The 20350-nt window shown below is 48.8% G+C and overlaps 1 protein-coding gene across 2 annotated transcripts in view; it reads left to right on the forward strand.

The window, feature by feature from the left end:
- The first annotated feature begins 6029 nt into the window (after nucleotides 1–6029).
- Nucleotides 6030–20350, forward strand: part of AFAP1L1 (actin filament associated protein 1 like 1) — a 60118-nt gene continuing 45797 nt past the window's right edge. For both annotated transcript variants that reach the window (XM_047729757.1, XM_047729756.1), the window contains exon 1: nucleotides 6030–6186. In XM_047729757.1, coding sequence (XP_047585713.1) covers nucleotides 6171–6186 — 16 coding nt within the window. In that variant the 5' untranslated portion in view covers nucleotides 6030–6170. The remainder of the gene's footprint in view (nucleotides 6187–20350) is intronic.

Consider the following 20350-nt stretch of genomic DNA (forward strand, 5'->3'; position numbering starts at 1 on the left):
GTGATTCTGTCACTTGCCACCAGAGCAGTTGTGACCAGTACGCCGGCTCCAGAGGAAATTAACCCTCACAGGGGAGTCTCGAGTGAAGTCTCCCACGCCTTCTTGTGGATAAAGAATGTATTGTCCATCTAACTCACAGACAGGGTCTTTACCCACCTGGACCAGGAGAAACTGTCCTGAGCAATTTGTCCTTTGAACAAAATAGCACACTGTTTTAAAAATATACACACAAAATTCTACTGCGTGTAACAGTAGCTGGAAGCTCTGTTAGCCTTCTATTTAAGAATATAAGGTGTTGGGGCACCTGGGTGGCTCAGTGGGTTAAGCCTCTGCCTTCAGCTCAGGTCACGATCCCAGAGTCCTGGGATCGAGCCCCGCATCGGGCTCTCTGCTCAGCGGGGAGCCTGCTTCCCCCTCTCTCTCTGCCTGCCTCTCTGCCTGCTTGTGATCTCTGTCTGTCAAATAAATAAATAAAATCTTAAAAAAAAAAAAAAGAATATGAGGTGTTCTTTCAGAGAAGGCAAAAAATCTGGCAGAATCTATCCCTTTTCCAACGGTTTGATTTACATAAGACCCCCTGCAGGGGGCAGCCTGGGCATGTGGTTGCGATTTCAGTATCCCCTCGATTTCCAGCAGCATCTGACCACCTCTGCAGAGGAAACCCATGTTGATTACAAGAATAAGTCACACTGACAATGGGGCAGGCACCGGATTGGGTCCCTGACTTATCTCATTTAAGCCTCTGGCTACTTCTTTTACCCTCCTTTTACAGATGAGGAAATTGAGCTCTTGATAAGTAACTCTTTCAAGGTTTCACAGCTATACATAGCAAAGCCTGAACCTGAACTCAGGGATGTCTCACCCCGAAGCCCATGATTTGGCCACTGTACAACAACTCCCTCCCTCAACAGAGTGCGAGCTGAATTTGGAGGACGTTTCTCTGGGCCAGGCCAGGCACCAAGCACCTTACATACACGGTCGCACTGAAGGTTCACAAGCCCCATGAGGAAGCTATTGTTAGCCCCCGATTTTTAGATGATCTTTAGGTGAGCCATCGAGGGTTCAGAGAGGTTGAAGATCATGTCTTGGATCTTGCTCTTCCCGTGTGTCCCACAAATGGCAGAGAATGACAGTTATGGAGGCAGGAGTATGGCTCCCGTGACATCATGTCTGGAGTCCTGGACACCACTCCTGGCCCTGCCTCTTGGGCCTTGTGTGCTTTGGGTTGTAGTTTCCGTAACTGACCAACGAAGAGACCATCTTAGCTAACATTTCCGGTTCCTCTCTGCTCTAAAGTTTTTCTGGATTTCCAGGATTCAGAAATTCCCTTTGGACTTCTGCAGCCTGGTCTCATCCTGCAGCATGGATGTGAAGATGGGGCACACAGGGCAGCCTTTCAGAATAGAGGCAGCCCCTGCAGCAGTGTTAGGGGCTGGGCCTTACCTTGGGCCATCGGGGTGGACGCACCCAGCTGGACAGACTCCCCAGAAGTCTTCATGAGGCCATACTCTGCCTCAAGGTTCCACTAAGGTAGCTGTGGGCGCCATGAAGACCAGCTCACAATGTTTTCAAGCAACTGTAATTCATTACCAACCTTTTTAAATCAAGAGATTTTACACTAAAATCTGGATTTCTGGGTTTTCCAGAAAGGTTTAAAAGGGTGGCCTCTTGGGACCCATGTTCCCACTGGCCACACTGACCCACACAGCTGGCTACTGGCCCTTCTGAGGGCACAACAGGGCTCTCCTTGGCCATGGACCCAGCGCTCCCCTGACCCCTCACACATGCCCATGCCCGGGCTGGCCTTTCAGGCTTTTCAGGATGGGAACCTCACAAACGGAGCCAAGAGAGCTCTTGTTTTTAAGAAAGGACCCGGAGAGAGGGGACAGTTTTCATGCAGCCTTTGGGCATAAAAACAAAAGTTCTTTTCCTCCAAACACAACCAGAGCACTGGGCTCCGTTCACTACTGAAGCCGAACCTGGTGGCCCGGGTAAAGGTAGGAAACCCGTGCCCAGGGAACAGGCACCAGAAAGTGTGACGGAGGGAGGGGTTTTCAGCCATGAAACTCCTTCTCTTTCTCCCAACAGCCACCACCCAGATCTCTATCTGCTTTCCGGGGCCCGGGGTAGACCAGCAGACATGTGTCATTTCCCTGGGTAGGGGCCATAATGGCAACATTGTGCCGAGTGGAACAAGAGAAGTTTTCATCTGGCCACCAGCCCTGGGCAGACACTAGAGCAGGGGGCTCTGCGGCTCACTCTGCACAAAGGAGTGGGGAGAGGGGCCCCAGGCCCAGAAGAAGCCCAGTGGGCTGGGCTGTCTGCCTCCAGCAGCACACAGTAAGGCAGGGGCACAGAGACCAATGGCTTGCAGAACACCTCACTGCGATCTCATCTCCCCCTGCAAATAAGTGAGCAAACAAACACTCCCAGAGGATCAAAAGCACCCTCCAGGATGTGTGCATTCAAGGAAGCCCAGGAGCCCTTGAGCAATTATTCACGGACTTACTCGCCAGTACTTACTATCACTCACTAGGTGCCGAGAACTGCACTAGGCTGTAGGGATTTAGTGGGAAATAAAACACAGCACCCATCCTCACGCTGCTTGCAATATGGGGGACCAGGAAGAGGCAAGGAGAGAAGCAAGAAGGAAATGAAACATTGGTGACCCAACCGAAGAACTGAGATTCACAGAGCAACAGAACACAGGTCTGAACACCTGACCTGTGGTTCTTCTGACTCTTCCCAGGGTCTCCCAAGCTGCTTGTCTGTAATGAAAAAGGGGGTCAGTGAAGAAGGCACCCCGAACGCCATAATAAGGAACTTGGGCTCTACACTGAGGGCAGAGGAAGCCAACACATCTTTTTACAGGGGATTTGATTAGAGTCGTGGAATGTTCACTTTGGTATCCGGGGTGCAAACAGACCTAGAGGCAAGGTGACAGGGTAGAAGGTGAGAGTATGTTTCTTTTGCTGGGACGCAGAATCTTTAGCCTCCAAATTTTTCATTCCCAGGTCTTCCCAGCTCCACCTGATAAGCTGAGAATGAGACTGGGGAGTATCATTTGTTTTCACAAGACTGGGAGCATGGGGGAGTTGAAAGCTTTCTTCCTGCTATTGTTCCCAGGATCAAATTTGATATCTTTTTACAGATCCCGGAGCTCTCCACACAGAACTCTTTAGACAGCACCAGATAAATCTAGTACAGAGAAAAAAAAAAAATCCTCTCTGAGGGTCACAGTCATGCAGAGACATGGGAAGGTAAGGAGGAAACAGAACATCTACAACCTCCATCCCAGTCCTTCACCAACGCTTACCACCTGACACCCCCAATCGCACCAAACCAAACAGCTTTGCAGGCACGTCCTGCCGTCTTCCATCTCTGTGGCTCTGCTCCCACTGTTTGCTCTACCAGTCATGTAATCCCCCACTGTGGGCTCACCCAAATGTCAGTCATCCAGTGCTGCCTCCGTAATTAGCAAGAAGTCCTCACCTTGTCTTGATGAACTCGAAGAGCACTTTATCTCTCCTCTGGTCCTTTTCACATAATAATCTGTTGCTCATTCATTTTGTACATATTTATCTCCTCTACGGGACTACAGATTCTTTGAGGATAGAGCCCCTTCCTACTTCGTGTTAGTTCTCCCTATAAGAACTTGCCCAGAAAGCAACACATATTCCTAAGTGAACTGATGAAACGTGGTGTTGTTTTTATGGTGATGATAGACCCCATTAAATGAAAGGGACAGAGAAAAAATATATATATATACAGAGAGAGAGAGAGAGAGTGATTCCTTGCCCGGGGAACCCACAAACAGGGTTTCTCATTCCGTCACGTCATGCTGACTGCAACCAAGCTGTAGTCAACTTAGTCAACAGTGCCACCCAGTGGGCATTATGAGTAATTATGTAAACCAGAACCACCGGCCTCCACAACCCATTCTTTTCCTTACTCCTTAGCAGAACTGCGCATGAACTGTGTTCCTCCACCTATACATTTTCTCCAGCTCACAGCTCAGTTAATCCTACTCCATAAATTATTCCACAGATCCATATAAGTTCTCCCTATCCCTTTTTACTTTTCTGTCCCAATTCTCTGAGGAATCTCCAAGGTCCCTGAAAGTGTCTGAAATTTCTTTTAAAAATCTACCAGACTCCATCTGTCTTGGCAATTGTTATATTTTATATTATTTTATTCTTTCAAGTGAAATATTATGTTTTTAAAAGTATTAATGGGCTGGCCTAGGAACTTAACTGCCATTTATAGCCTTGTTTTCAAGGGTTTCAGAGTTCCAACAGTGAATTTAGGGAACTTAATCCACTTCTAAATTGTTGGTTGTCTGCTTTAGAATTTAAACTGACCTTTTCAAATTGGAAAAGTAGGCAGGAACAAAGAGGAACTTGGAAAATAATAATGGCTCACATTTTTATAGCTATTTATGGTTTATAAAGTGGGTTTGTATCATCATTTGCCCTCTCAGCAGCCCTATGAGGTCAGTAAGAGGTCTCCCCAAGCACAAATGAGCAAGCCAGGCTTATGCACTTTATAGAGCAAGACCTCACACACAAGTTTTCAGACTCAAATCCTATTGTTTTCTTCAGTACACCACATTTCCTCTGCGTGTTCACACATACACACTACAGACAACACACACAATTTTTTGAAGACAGTATTAATTACAACTTTCCCATAAAAGCCATGGATAAAAGACACCCAAGCCAGGAAGTTGCAGGCTTCTCTTTCCCAAGCTATTCCTCCTCTCTCTGCCTCTGCAAAGGCGTTCCCAATGCCAGGATGTTCTAAGTCAAAGGAGTTCCCTAGTCAAAACTGAAAACAGAAGACTTGGCCCATCTTGGGGAGGAAGGTTGTCTAGGAGGACAACTGGGCTTGGACTTCATATTATAAAAGGTCCTCAATTTAGACATTTGATATAGTCTGTAAATGAGTTGTACCTGCTTTCACAGAGATAACACTAATAGGATGAAAGAAGTTGACATTCTTCATACACACTTAAACTTAAATCCCACTCCTGGCCCAGCCACACTGGCCACAGCAGTATTTTTTCTATATGCTCCAATAATTTTTGGAAAGAGCACACTTACATTGCACTAGCATACAAAAGTATGCTAAAAGCATTCACTTCCACACCGTTGTACCCCTCCGTTTTGGTATTTCTTCACCCGTTAATACACAAAGGATCTCAGAAGTTGGAAATATCCCAAGCTCTGCCCACCTTTTTTTTTTTAAAGATTTTATTTATTTATTTATTTGACAGAAAGAGATCACAAGTCGATGGAGAGGCAGGCAGAGAGAGACAGAGAGGGAAGCAGGCTCCCCGCTGAGCAGAGAGCCCGATGCGGGACTCAATTCCAGGACCCCGAGATCATGACCTGAGCCGAAGGCAGCAGCTTAACCCACTTAGCCACCCAGGCGCCCCTCTGCCCACCTTTTAATCGTCTCTGTCCTTGTCTTCGGCGATCTTCCTTTCTGGAGATCTTTATTATTCCGCTCTTCTCTCACACTATTATTGACGGTGCACCAGCCTAGTGTCCTGTCCACTATCAGCACTAGAAAGTGCTCAAGCAAGACCTGTCGGGTAGAGACCATAAACCCAGAGTCAGGAAATGAGGGGCAGCTGCAGGGACAGGTTTTTATTCCCCTGGGGGTGGAGGGACGGGGTACAAGTTCTAACAGTCTGGGCAGTCTGTAGATGAAATGGTTGGAAGGTGCGACAGTAAGCTCCCCCATCCGCAGCCTAGCGCTAGCAGAGCGCAAGACCGCGCGGGCCGGGCAGGGGTGGGCCGCTCCGGAGAGAGAGCGCGTGAACCTGACAGTGGGTCCCCCGGCCACCGCGGGAGGGGCGCGGGGGCGTGCGCGAGGCAGGGCGTGGCGTGGGTGTGTGCGGGACCGGGGACACCCGCCGGCCAGCCGCCCAGGGGGCGAGGCGTGCTCCGGGTCTATTCCGGGAGCGGCGTGGAGGGCGGGCGCGGGCGGGCGGGCGCGCGCAGGCGGGGGGGGGGGGGCGCCGGGCGGGCATCCTGTCTGGGGGAGGGGACGTGCGCGGAGGGCGCTCCCGCGGGGCCGGGCCGGAGAGCGCAGCGACGGCCGCCACCAGCCCTAACCAAGCCGCTGGGCCCTGCTCGGCGCGCCCGGGGACCGCCGCCGGCGCCATGGACCGAGGCCGGGGTAAGAGGAGCCGCGGAAGCCACACTGGCTGCCGCGCGGGGCGGGGAAGGAGAACGGCAATCCAGGGGCCCGAGGGGAGGAGTAGGAGGTAGAGGGGTGGGGGGCTGAGGAGGAGTCGGAGCGGCGCGGGGTCGGGGGTGGGAGGTACGGGGCAGGGTAGACAGGTGCCTCCTTCCGTCGGGGCAGCACGGGTGTAGATAAGTCCCTCGCGTCCCGGGTCCGAGTGGCATCCTGTGTGTAAGACCAGTTTCATACACTCAGAGTCAACTTCATGAGAGAATGCCCCCACGGGATTCCTGAGGACAGCGAGCTCCTCTCACCCCCATTCCCCTCTGGAAGGGTAAGATGGGGTTGGCAGGTACACTCCCAAAACCCCCCACCGTGTGCCCCCCAGCGAGACGCCCCTGGAGACCAGAGTTTGCGGCTGCCTAGGGCATTGAGAGGAGGGACAGGCGTGCGTGCCTCTGTGCGCGTGGATATCTGAGCCCGGGCTCTGCCTTTGCCAGGCTGTGTGACCTTCACCCAATCCTTCTACCTCTCTGGACTAGTGACAAAGTTGCATTGTGGTCTCTGCAAGGCCCCTTCTTGCTCCCACGCTTTTTCAGGAATTGAGTGTGTTTGATAAAAGTTTCAGAGATTGGAGAGGGCATGTGTACATTGACGTGAGAAAAGATAGCAGCCCTTGAGGGTACCCTGCCTAAGAAAAGGCCTAGACACTTCAAAGGCATGTGTCTGCGAAGAAGTAGTGGCCTGCTTGGATATGGGGGCAGTGTCTAACGCTGGGGATCGGAACGCCAGGGTTCCAGCCACCCGCCTCTGCCAGGCTGAGCGATCACAGGTGGGAATGCGCTTGGTAAACTGGTCAAGGCTGTGCTGACATGAGAAGCATTATTATTCTTTTTGTTGTTATTATTAATGGAAAATTCCTCTACCTCCTTAATAATCTCACACCTTTCCTCCATCTGCTTGTTTGCTGTGCTGAGGCCCCCAAGGCGGGGAGTGGGGGACGGGAAGAGTGACCGAGTGACCGGGGTGTGGAAGCGGTTAGGAGAGCACTGGGGTCGGGGTGAGTGCGTGAGGTTTCCGGATAAGCTGGCCGGCACTCCCAGTACAGGACAGCCAGTCTAAAGGACTTCCCAGGGCTCTAGGAAACCCCAGCTTCCACTTCAAGATGCTGGGGAAAACCTTTCCGCCCACCTGCTCTCAGCACAAAATACCGCCTACACCTCCTTTCATGCTTGGAAGGGCAGGCAGGAAATGGGCGGGGCTTCTGATCCGCGTTTTAGAGACCGAGATTGTGATCCCAAAAGCAGCGCTCACCTGTTAGCCGACACCTGGATAGGTTTACAGAGACCATACACACTCACCAGGGAGGAAAAGTAGAGAGAAGAGGCACCTCTAATGTCCCTCAGTCCTCCCTTCCCACCTCCCACGTGGTACATCTAAACCAAAGAGCCCCCACCCCCACCCGGGAGATAGAGAAAGTTGTCACATATCACCCTGTCTGGTCCCCAGTACAAAAATCCATATCTAGTCTGCTCAGAATTGTGGGAGGACTGTGTCCTCCTTAGACTGACCAAGGGTGACAATAATTCAGTTAGCTTTAAATGCTTAGAAACTGACACCTCACTTAAGAAGACTGTCTCCAGAGCACTCCTGCTAGGAAGCTGGACTTCCTGGGGCTCTGTTAGTACTCAAAACGTTCTAGAACTCTCTCCCATGCTGCAGGCTCTCCCCACCTACTCTCCTTCTCTTTCACAGCTCTTATCTCATTGCGCTTTTGATTCTAAGAGTTAGTTCTCGTACTGTATGCTTTGTGCCTACCTTCCCTGCCCAGATGGAAGCTTCCCAGATGGAAGGCAGGGAATGGATCTCTTCCTGCTCCTGTAAGGACATCAGTCCTATCAGGCCCACCCCTTATGATCTCATTTTGCCTTAATTACCTCCCTAAAGGCCCTGTCTCCAAATACAGTCGTATTGGAAGGTTGGGGCTTCAACATATGGATTTTGGTGGGGGAGGGGGGATACACTCCTGTCCAGAGCAGCAAGGTTGGGTCACTGACATGAACTTGCCCAGTCACTTGCTGTGTAAAGGACAGAGCTAGGTTTGAACCAAAGTCCTGATCTTAAGCTTACTGCTGATTGCCTCCACGGTGGCAGGTGACCTGCCAACGCCCTGGAGCAAGGCTTGGATGCCGTGTCTCCCTGCTCCAGCTCCAGGGGCCTCTTCCACACCTTACCTGTGCTGCTCTTATCTTCATCAGTCATGACAACACAAAAGCTCAGCACCAAAGTCAACCGCCTTGAGAATGAAAACAAACCTGGGAATTAGGATTTCTCTACTAACACGATGTGTGTCTTTCCATGAGTAGAGCAAGATTCGTAGGACACCAGAACAGACAGAGAAACCGCTTATAATGAAATCTCTTCCAGTAGGAATTCCCGATTCATGAATATCGTACAAAGAGAATCATAGACTGATGTCCATAGACACCACCTTCCACAGGACAAAGTAACCAACTCTCTGTCCTCATAGGAGGCTAAAAAAAAAATGGATACTGATAATAGCTATTTCTTGGGGTTGTTGTAAATATTAAATGCATGGAAGATAATTTAACCAATGCCTAGCATGTTGGACCCACTCAATAAATGCTATTGTAATTACAGTCTTTTTTCATTAGACTCTGCATAATAAAATTGCTTTATAAAGCTTCATTTGGTCCTTCCACAAGCTAGTCTGACTCTGATGACAGATTTTTGAGTCCCTACTCTGTTTTAAGAACTGAGCTAGACAGTTTTGTGCACAACTCAAGGACAGGGCCTGTGTCATAATCTACTCTGTGTCCTGGAGCTCCTTTGTGCTGCTTATCTCTTGAAAATCCATCTCTGACCTTCAGTAATTGGACCATCCAACTGACATCTCTGAGTGACTGATAAAATATTAATACACATGCCAATGTCTCCATTTTCCCTTATTTATCCTATTTATTCATGCCTACTGACTGGCTGTGTCTTTATATAAGTTTGCCTCTGCAAACTTCCCAGTCTTCCCAAGTCATTCTCTCTTTGAAGACTTTAGTCTAATATTTTCCTGATTTTGTCATATGCCTTCTTAATGTCCAAGGTGATGTCTGATCTGCCTGCCTCACGGAAGTCACTGATTTCCCCAAGGTTCCTTTCCTTTCCACTTCACAACTAGTTCTTCTTCAACAAGCTGAATTCAACCCAAGATGGGTATTTCTTTTGCAGTCTGTATTCTTTGGGAGAGCAGGTTGTCTTCTGGGCAACTCAAGAAATAATCTGAAACTCTGCCTTTCATTAAATGAGATTTTTATTGTTTGAGAGATGGTAGAAGAACCCATTCTAACTATTGTTCCGCTGTTGGACCAGCTTTGAGATCTATGTTAGGAAAGCCACATCTTCCTTATCCAGCTTTCATGGGCCAAGCAACCTGTAGCTACTCCTAGAATGAGCTCTCCACAGTGACTCAGCACCCAACTTCCACCACCAAGGCCATGAATTGCCATTCAGACATACCTCTTCCCTGACATGTAAGTTCATTGTCTACTCCTATCCATTACTGGCCTTCTTTTTTTTTTTTTTAAAAAACATTTTATTTATTTATTTGAGAGAAGAGAGAGACAGTGAGAGAGCACATGAGCGAGGAGAAGGTCAGAGGGAGAAGCAGACTCCCCGTGGAGCTGGGAGCCTGATGTGGGACTCGATCCCGGGACTCCAGGATCATGACCTGAGCTGAAGGCAGTCACTCAACCAACTGAGCCACCCAGGCGCCCCATTACTGGCCTTCTGAAAGGAATACTCAACCATATTCATCTTTTCCATCCAAATAGGTTTTGTGACATCCTCTTTGTCAGCCTGGAGACTCAGTAAAGCTGAAATGGTTCAGAAAATGGATAAATGTGGGTTTGAGGTCTTTTGGTTTGTTAAGTAGGCTCCATGCCCAACATGGGGCTTGAACTCATGACCTTGGGATCAAGAGTTGCTAGCTCTACCAACTGAACAACCAGACACCCCAAGGGTTTGAGATTGGGCTGCAACTTTCTAGCTGTATGATCTTGTATGAGTTGGATAAATTAATTTCTCTGAACTTCAGTTTCATTTCATTTTCAGTGTCATAGGGAAGGGTAATACATGTAGGCTAGCTCTTAAACATTCAGGAGGGATAGCTATTATATTTATCAAATACAGTTGCTTGGATTTCAGCCACTCTTGGCAATGGGTGTATATGGTCCCATGGGGCCATGAGATTTGAACTTACTCTCTTCCATATAGAGGCTTCTGCTATCATTGGGCACTGCTTCTATGTCCTTATCCCACTCAGACTCCATGGTGTTTGGCTTCTCCATTGTAGTCAAGGTTTTTTCTGCCTCTCCCTCAAATATCAGTTTCAAACCCCCCTTCTCACATGGGTGAGAACCCTGCCAAGTAAGTTCCTCCCTCCCTAACCTCTGCCAGAAGCCTATCATTACTCCATTCTGATCTTTGCTTGGGAAAAACAATCCTGTGTTTGGACACCATCCGCTTCTCATACTTCTCTTACCCTTCTAAAAAAATACATGCAACTGAACAAAAAATTAAAGTCCCTGCTCACGCGCGCGCATGCACACACGCCCTCTACTCCTAAGTGTTTTCCTCCTTCCTTTCCCAGCCAAACTTCTCAAGTGCACAGTCAGCATGTCAGCCTCCAGCCCCGTCCCCCACACCCCGTGCGCTGCCTGCATTCTCCCTTCCAATCACACCTTCTGCAGAAAGCCCGCTCTTCTGGGTCGCAAATCGTTCCATGTTGTTTCATCTTTCCCCTCCTCTGAGTCCCATCCCCTGGACTTCTCTGTAGTGTTATTGACCCACTATGGACTCCTTTAAATGTATTCTGCTACTTGGTGGAGATGAAGAAAGCATGCATTTTGGAATCAAATAAGTCTCCATTAAATAACCACTGCTCCAACCCTCCTAGTGTCTCTTGCGTCTCCTCCTGTCCCTCACTCCCACTGCTATCAGTGCTCACAGCCTCTGGACTTCTCCAGCCCTCAGACAAGTTAACCAACTAAGCCTTGTCGCCTCAGTCTGCAAAGCTGGAAGAATGACACCCAGAACTGGGAAACTGGACCGTGGTATCATTTGCACAGTGCCCAGCACCCGGCCCATGGCAGGTGCTTACGAATTGCTACTCTCCGTGCTGCCCTCTGGCTCACTTGCTTTTTTCTTCTTTAAAGACACTTGCCCCTCTCTCCCCACACTCTCAGCCCTCTCTTTATACTCCCTTGTGTAGAGAGCCACACCTCCTCGAGGGTGATGCTTAGGGTCCGTCTTCAGCCATGAGTTGGGTCCAATCCTGCATTATTTACCTCCTGCCTATGGTGCATTTCCATGCAGAAGTCATCTCGACCTCCAAGTGACCCGGTTTTGAACTCCTCTTATTCACCACCAAATCAGATCACCTTTCCTGTTTCTCTTTTTCTGTTAACAACACAACCATGTGAGGAGATATTGGAGGAAATGGGGCTGTTTGTGAACAAGACCGAATTTGAAAGGGGGACACAGGATCAGTCCCGTAGAAGAGATAATAGAACCACTCTCCAGAAAGCTGTACAGGAGCTCAAAGAGAGGCTGATTTGGGCTTGATCTAGGAGAAGCACATAAATGAGAAGAATTATCTACTACGAGAACTGAAGTTGGCCAGGGACATAGGAAGCAGAGGCTGAGTGGCCACAGATCAGCAAATCACGGAATGCTTCCTATGGGGACCATAGTAACATATAAACTGAGAACAGCCGTCACATAATATTCAAGTGGCTTCTCTAGGCCTGGCCCTTTTGTGAACTGTAGAGAATGGGACTTCCGCCTGAAGTATCCACCTTTTATTTAAACTACACTTTGTCAGGGCACCTGGGTGGCTCAGTGGGTTAAGCCTCTGCCTTCGGCTCAGGTCATGATCTCAGGGTCCTGGGATTGAACCCTGCATCGGGCTCTCTGCTCAGCAGGGAGCCTGCTTCCCCCTCTCTCTCTGCCTGCCTCTCTGCCTACTTGTGATCTTTGTCTGTCAAATAAATAAAGTCTTTTAAAAATAAAAAATAAATAAATAAATAAGAAAAAACTGCACTTTATCATAACTTTTAGTGGGTCTTATAAATTACACTCAAGGATAGAATTCAGAAAGGAGAGGACCTGATGCCGTCAAAGACAGTCATTTAAACTATAGATCCAATCACGCTTCAACCCTTCAGTGGATTCTCAGTGTTTTTAAGGTATAAACGAAAATCTCCACGGCGGTCCTCAGGATGCTGCCCTGTCACCTGCATGCTCTGCGCCCTGTCCGTCTCTGGCTGCGGGGTCTCCACACACTGGGCTTTGTAGCTCTGCCTGCTCAGTCCTGCTCATCCTTTGCTGTCTGCTCAAACCTGACTTCCTCAAGGCCATCTATCCCAATCTCCCAGGCAGGGGCCCTCCTTCCTCCTTGGCTGCTCTTTTCATAATGAGAATCAGTCGTAGGATTGAATTAGCTGTGAACGTGAGCTCTGTCGGGGCAGGGCCCTTCTTACCCGTGTTCACAGCTCTTTCCCTAGCACCGGAGTTCATGCTTGGCACGTAGTAAATGCTGGAAAAGCCTCTGTTGAGATGATGAGTTAATGAATGAAAAAATACAAAATTCATAACGTAGAAGTTGGATATGGCCACTTTCAACTTCAGGATTCTCCATTTCAATGAGTCTTACCTTAGGGACACAGAAACAGAGGCTTCATCGTTACTCATTGCTTCCTTTGCTTTCATCCTTCATCCAAGAAGACCTTAAATCCTGTTGACTATTCTTGAAAAATGTCTCTTGGATGGCTTCTTCTCCACCCGATGGGAGCTTCCTGTTTCTGCTCTCACCTTCTCCAGCCTGCCCCGAGGACCGCTCTCAGTTTGTCTGACCCCAGCTGGGATCAGAATCCCCTCCCGTGGGGCCCACTGAAAATATGCCCCCAGAGATCTAATCAGTGGGTCTGGAGTCAGGTTTGGGTTTGTGTGCCCTTTGCACAGCTCCCAGCTGAGTCTGATGAGCTCACTGTTTTAAGCAGTGACCTGCTTTTATCATGACCCTTGACCCTGCCCAAACACCGGCCAGGATTCCCTGCTGCTGTCTCAAACACAGTCTTGTGTACTTTTCAGCCAAGTGGGACTCTAGGGTCTGGATCTTTTATCCAAAGTAGTCTTCTGAAATGTCTCATTTTATCTTTAAAACGCCAAGCAATTTTTCTATTGTAGTCCATAATATATCTGAATACATCCCCCCACACCCAACAACAACAAGTCTGTGCCCATTGGACTTTTAGGCATGCCCGTGTTCACCGTGGGGCTTCTCCTTCCCTACCCCACCCTGCCCTCTGCTGTGGGCTCTCAGGGTGTGTGAACTCTAGCCCGAGGAGACCCATCTCCAGTAAATGGCTCAGCACACAGTTCAGAGTAGACATAAGTCTGGCCATGGAAGCAGGATCCTTCAGCCTCGCCTTGGCTCAGCCACTCGCTCGGCAACACGAGAACGTACGTTTTTATAACACTTATAACTTTTAGAAGCATTTCTACATTTACGGGTTGTGTCCATTGCAGCACAGTGTTGGGATGGTGAGCACGGCGAAGGCTTCGTTCAGAGCCCGTGCAGCCTCTTGTAACCATACCCACTCTCTCTCCACAGTCATACACTCGGGGGTTGCCATGGACAAGAAGGAACCTGTGCCATAGGGATATTCAGACAAAAATGACCACTAACTGCCTTTCTCTGCGAACCCCTGCAGCCTGAGTTTCTCTTCTGTGGTTTCTCTCAACCCTGGTAAAAGCCCTGTGGAGTGGACAGCTGAGTCCCCATTGGACGGATGCAAACACTGGGTCTCAGAACGATGTCTCTGCTGCCCCCCCCCCCCCCCGTCCAAAAAGAGACCAGCTCAGCATCACCCCGTTGTGCAAACATCTCTACCACACCCCCTTCCACCTCCTCTCTGACTTGGGGTGACCGGCGCCCTCCTCAGTCTTGGCTTTTAGAAGATTTTATTGCACTAACCGAAATGCTCCTTCTAGGTATCTGTGAGTCCTGTGGTCTGGGGTGGTCTTGTCTTCTTGTGGCCAGTGTTTCACACAGAGCGGATGTTCAGAAGAGCCCACTGAGCACTCCCTGGGAGTCGGGGCATCTGCATTTGACAAGGGGTCCTCTCATGCTTGCACTGCCACGAGCTTGATGTGTTTTAGCCTCTCTGCAGAGCAAACGTGCCGTTTGTTTCATTGTTTCATTTGGACGGAAAATTCCATCCCAAACTGCCGCCCACGGCTATGGCTAAGACCGTCTGTACCGCGTCTGTACCGCGTATAGCCAGGGCATGTGTGTGAATTATAAAAGTATGAATATGATTTTGTATTAAAGGTTTACAGTAGGGACGCCTGGGTGGCTCCGTCGGTTGAGCGTCTGTCTTCTGCTCAGGTCATAATCCCAGGGTCCTGGGATCGAGCCCCGCTTCGGGCTCCCTGCTCAGTAGTGAACCTGCTTCTCTCTCTCCTGCTGCTGCTCCCCCTGCTTGTGATCTCTCTCTCTCTCTCCGTCAAATAAATAAATAAAATCTTCTAAAAAAGAAAAACAAAAAAAGTTTATGGCAAAATCTAGATCTGCAGTAGGCCATTAAGTGTGTTCCCAAGAAGGAACGTGGCTCCTGTCAGTGTGCGAACGCGTGGACAGTGTTTGGTGTATTTGTGATTCTTACCTTTTTTGAGCACTGCCATCTCACCTGCCAAGGGAATTCAGCAAGAATGTGTATCGTAACTTTGCCCTCTGTTGGATTTTAAAGTTATTTCCCGTAATTTACTTTCGCTAGATAACTGAACATTTATTGCACATATTTTTTTAAGTATCCCCATTTTACAGATGAAGAAACTGAGCCTTAGAAAGGTCCTTCTATTTACGCAGCCCTGCCTACCTCCAAACCTCAGTTTTTCACTGAATGCTGGAGGGTCATCCCCAAGTCAGTTATAGGGAGGACTTGCTAGATAAGCTACAAGGATTTACTAGGTCCGGATTTCAAGGCCGGGGCAGAGAGGGTGCTGAGAACCAGGGGAGGGAAAGAGGGCACCTTCCGTCAGTGAGTGATATGGTCAGGCAGCTGCATAAGATCTTATCTCTTACCCTTTCCCCTCCTCCCACTGTGGCCTCAGAGTTCTAGTGTTCAGGATTCAAGAAGCTCTCATCCTCCTGGAACGAAGAAAGAGGCCCCAGGCAGGGCTTGTCCTCCATCTAAAATTCCATCTGGGGAATCCCAGCCTCGCCCCAGATGAGGGTGGAGGTACAGAGCCGGTCCGGCGCGATTCTCCTCCCCGGAGCAGCTGTCAGGCCGCAGAGGGGACAGAATGTGGCACCACATTGCAGTCATTCCAGCTCTGGGGAATTTGTCGACAGCCCGCTCAGTGGCTTTTTATAGCCCTCTTAGAGCCTCGGGGAAAACTGATCTCTTGAGAGAGAGAAGTGGGGCACGTGTCTTTTCCAGGCACCATGCCCTCAAACGTGTAGCCCGCAGTTAAAATTGGGCTAAGACTCACGGCTAAATGAGCCGTGTGGGGCCGTGGAAGCAGGTCCGCTGTCTGGGAGACAGGGATCCCAAGCAAACCCAGTTCCTAGACCCCCCTCCGTAGGCTTCAGTTTCTTCGTCTGTCTGGTCGAAGTATTAGTATTTTGAGGCAGGGATCTGCACACCTTGGCCTGCGAGCCAAATCCAGCCCGTCACCAGCTTTTGTAAATAAAGTTTTATTGGAACACAGAAACACCCATTCCTTATGCATTGTCTATGGTTTTCTCACTTACAAGAGCAGAGTGGAGTACTTGTAACAGAGGTCATATGTGGTTGGTAAAGCCTAAAATACGTACTATTTAGTCCTTCATAGAAAAAGTTTGCCAACCCTTGGATTAGACTACAATGAGTTTGGGAGTATCAACCCAGAGCACTGTGCTAAGAAGAATTCTGACGGTGTCCAGACTAAGAAAGGAAGCTCTATCCTTTAGACCATACAAGAGTATGTATTCAAGAGTAGTGTTGGAAGGACCCCAGAGGGCCATTCACTCGTGTTTTTCAAACTACTTTTAGTCCCAGAATCCTTCTGCAAACAAAATCTTAAGCAATAGAACTGTTCAGAGTGAAGTGGGAGTGAGAACACAGTACAGTCCATTCCATCCCTCCTACGCCCAAGGCAGCCCTGAAGGAAGCTCCACAGTTCCCATAACTCCATTAGAAGAACATTTGAAGACCACCTATCTTACGCTATGACTCTTGTTTTACACCTGGGGAAACTGAGGTTCAAGGGGCAGTGTCTTGCCTCGGGTTCTATGATGGGCTCCAACGGGCTTTCCGCGGGACCACCAGCATGGTCGTGAGGTATCTGCAAGCTCAGACGTAATCTCTGCTGGGGAGAAATCACGTCCATTGGCTTTGGGGGCCTCAGAGCTGCCATTAGCACACGGGTGGCCATGCCGTACCCGCGCTGACCCAGCAGCCCACAGCGCTAAACAGCACTGCAAGGGGGCCAAGACACTTGGTGATAACCTGCCATGTCTCACAGTAGTTAAGCAAGGCTTGGGAGCTTTTTTTTCTGAGAATACCAGAGCCCAAAAAAAATAAAATGAGAATTGAATTGGACCATGTTTAGAAAAAAAAAAAAATTAACTGATACCGAGACACCTTTTTTAAAAAATAGAACATGTCTCACAACTGATATATCAATTAGTTCATTTTTCTGTTTTTCCTCCCAAAAGCTGTTATTAGGCAGATAAAACATCTTTAAATTGATGCCATTTTAGAATGGAGAAATTATGATAATTTATACGGCAGCTTTCTTTTGAAGATGGAATCAGATTTATTCATTTGTAGAATAAATATTTATTCTCCCTGCCCCTTCTTGTTGAAGGGTTTGCTGAGAGCAGATGCAGCTGATATGAAACCAAGGGGAATTTTTTTAGCTCCACTTGAACCCAGAAGAAAACTGATCTAGGAGTGTGCTGGGAAGCCAGAAAGACTGATCACGTTTCCTCATGGCCAGCAACCAGGTGCAGCTCTGAGGTGTGGCGGAGGGGAAGCTCAGAGTCCCTGCACCCGCGTCTCCCAGCAAGGCCCCCATGCCTGTGACATGAGGTCCTCTCTGCTCTGTGTCCATCAGGGAATACAGAGCATTCAAGGGGCATTTTCTAGCCAGGAACCTCAGAAACCCTGGGGAGGCAGCATGTAGGTAGAGAAAAAGCCAGAGTGAAAAGAAGAAAGCCCCAGAAGTGTGCTCAGTGTGCAACGGGGTGGGCGTGCCTACAGCCCAGAAGATCAGGTAGAGGTGTTCCTTCGATAGAGGAGGGCTTTATCCTCCAGGTCCCCAGCTGGGCCTCTGCCAGTCCCTGAGAAGCCAGGTTGCTGGGATTTGTAACTAATGACAGAAGCAGCATAATGCAAGAGCTCCGTGCACTGGCTGTGGTGTCAAGTTGCCCAGAGTTTGAATCCTAGCTCCCCTCATCCACTTAATCCCCCAGGGTCTCAGTTTCCTCAACTAAAAATGGAGATCACAATCTCCTGTCTCCCTAAGGGGTCATTGGCTTCATGCAAGGCAGGCACTCAGCACACAGGAAGCATTTAGTTTAAAAATAATAATAATAATAATAATAATGCCTAATACTTAAAATACAGGTTTGTAAATGATCACTTCTCTTAATGAATCAGGTTGGGATTCAGGTTCCCTCTGTAGCCGCTTTCCCTCTAGATTCTGCTTTCCCTCTAGATTCTGCCCATCCTGGGAAGGGATAAAACGACAGAGGAATCGGGGATTAGCCATAGGGAGCACATGGGAAGGTCTTCGATCATCTATGTCACAGAGGAAACTGGTGTCGGGGCCCTGGGGAGCTGTCAATCGGGCAGGTGCGTTGCCGTTGGGGGAAATCGTTAGGGGCAGCAGTGAGCTCACATCACAGTGGGAAGGTTGAGACTGGAAGGAGGTGACCAGTTAGGAGCGGCACACAAACAGCAGACTGGGTAACATTAGCTCACCTCTGTGTTTCGGTTAAGAACAGAGAAACTTAAAACTTCAGAGTCTATCCATTTTCAAATAGAGTTAATTGTGTAGAATCGTTGGTCTGATGTGGAAACAGAGAAGACGTTTGTCTGGGGCTCTCTGCAATTCAAGTTCCCCATCCCCAGGACCTTCTGTCATCACTTTCTTGGAGCCTTGCCCTAGCCCTGGGGACAGGAATCAGCCTGGGGGTCTCCCAGAGCCTGCCCCAGGATGCCTGCGCTCCCTGCGGCCTGGAGTCCTGGGCACCTGGTAGGCACCAATCCAGAGCTGGCAATGGGAGGTTTCTGCAGGCAAGGAGGGGAAGGGGAGGGAGGGAAGGCAGGAGAGAGGAAGGGAGGGAATGGCTAGGCTGACCTCCCTTTCCACTTACCACAACCTCTGAGGGGAGCCCTCTCATGATCTCTGTGTCACAGATGACAAAACTAAGGTGACATCTCCTACATTGGGTCTCCAAGCTAGGAAAGGCAAATCCCAGGTGTTACTCTGGGCGCCCATGTCTCACCTCCCCACTGTACTGACTCTTTTTCCACCTCCCTGCGAAAGAGCTGTCCCCCTGGGGTTCAGCCCCTCTTGGAAGGGACATCTGCCTCTCTTCTTAGTTCAGATTTCCTTAAGTTGGTGTGGTCTTGAGCTACCATGCAGCTCTATCCCCCAGTGCCCCTGGTACCCCCAGGGGACAAGTTTGCTCCGCCTCCTTGCCTCCCTCACCCCCCACCCCGCCATGAGCCCTTCTGCTCTTGGAGACACTTGTCCTAGGTAGAATTTACCTGGTCTTCTCCCTAGTCCGTGGTCCTTCTCTGAGTTCTGGGTTGTCAGCTAATCAGTCCCCAGTGCACCTGCTGTGCACCCTTTACTGTGCTGGGCACTGGACAGCAGAGGCAGACGCTGAATCAGGCCGCACAGTATTTGTGAGCCGTTAGAGGAGAACAAGCCATGCAGAGGAAATACCATGGTGTCAGATAGTGAAAATAGGTAAGAAATAGTAAAAAGTGACTTAAAAAAAAAAAACCATCAAACATAACAAAGATAAGTACAGAGTATGTTCCTAAGAGTGCAGCCTGAGGCATTTACTGATGATTTTCTGGTTCTTTTATCACACTGAGGTTTCTGTGGGCTCATTGTCAACCTAATCCTTTGCATTTCTGAATGGGAGCGCTGTTCTTCCGACTCATCTCCTGAGTCCTGCAGAGGTTCTGTGGTTCGTTGGGGGAGAGGCGGAACGGATGATCTATATACGTAGGAATAATCACACTTCACTGATCTGCAAAGCGTCAGTGCTCCACTTTGCACAGACGTTGTCAGATCTGAGTTTCATAAGAGGCGTGAGAGGTGGGTAGGGCAGCCACCATCACTCCAGTTTAATCTTAAGGAAATTGAGGCCCAGAGACATGCAGCAACTAGTCCAAGGTCACACAGCCATTAAGTGTGGAGCTGGGACTTGAGCCCTGAGCTTTTGGCTCTAGAGCCTGTGTTTTTTCCTCTACACTAAAACACGGTGGAATGAGAAACCGGAATGTTTCAAACCGGGCACTTGGGACCTCCAGAAATTTCGTTAGCCTCTCTAGGCCTCAGTTTCTTGTCAGTAGAATGGGGATAAGAAGAGCTCCTTTGGGGCTACCGCAAAGATTAGGTGAAGTATAGTAGGCACAGAGTGGCGGCCACAGAGACTATTCCAGTAATGGACTATCATAGAACACAATGAATGAACACAATGACAGACAACGGTAAGAGTAGATCTTAGCAGGATAATAGTAAAGAAAAAGTCACAAAGATTACCTACGGCATTGTATGCCCTCTTAATAAAGTTAGAAACAACTATAGGTTTTTTGTTTTTTTTTGTTTGTTTGTTTGTTTGTTTGTTTTTACAACTATAGGTTTTTTAAAAAGTTTTTGTGGCTATGTCTAGTTGCAATGGCACTATATATAAGGGAAAACAAGGGTGTGACAAACACAGCATTCAGGATGGCCGTTAGGCTGGGTTTCAGCGCCAAGAAGCACGGGATCGTAGTTAGATGTAAGATATCATCTGAACCCCGGCTTTTGCTTTGAATGGCAGATTTGTGGGTCCTTACTACATTTGCAAAAA

This window comes from Lutra lutra, chromosome 5 (genome assembly GCF_902655055.1).
Source record: "Lutra lutra chromosome 5, mLutLut1.2, whole genome shotgun sequence".
Classification (NCBI taxonomy): domain Eukaryota; kingdom Metazoa; phylum Chordata; class Mammalia; order Carnivora; family Mustelidae; genus Lutra; species Lutra lutra.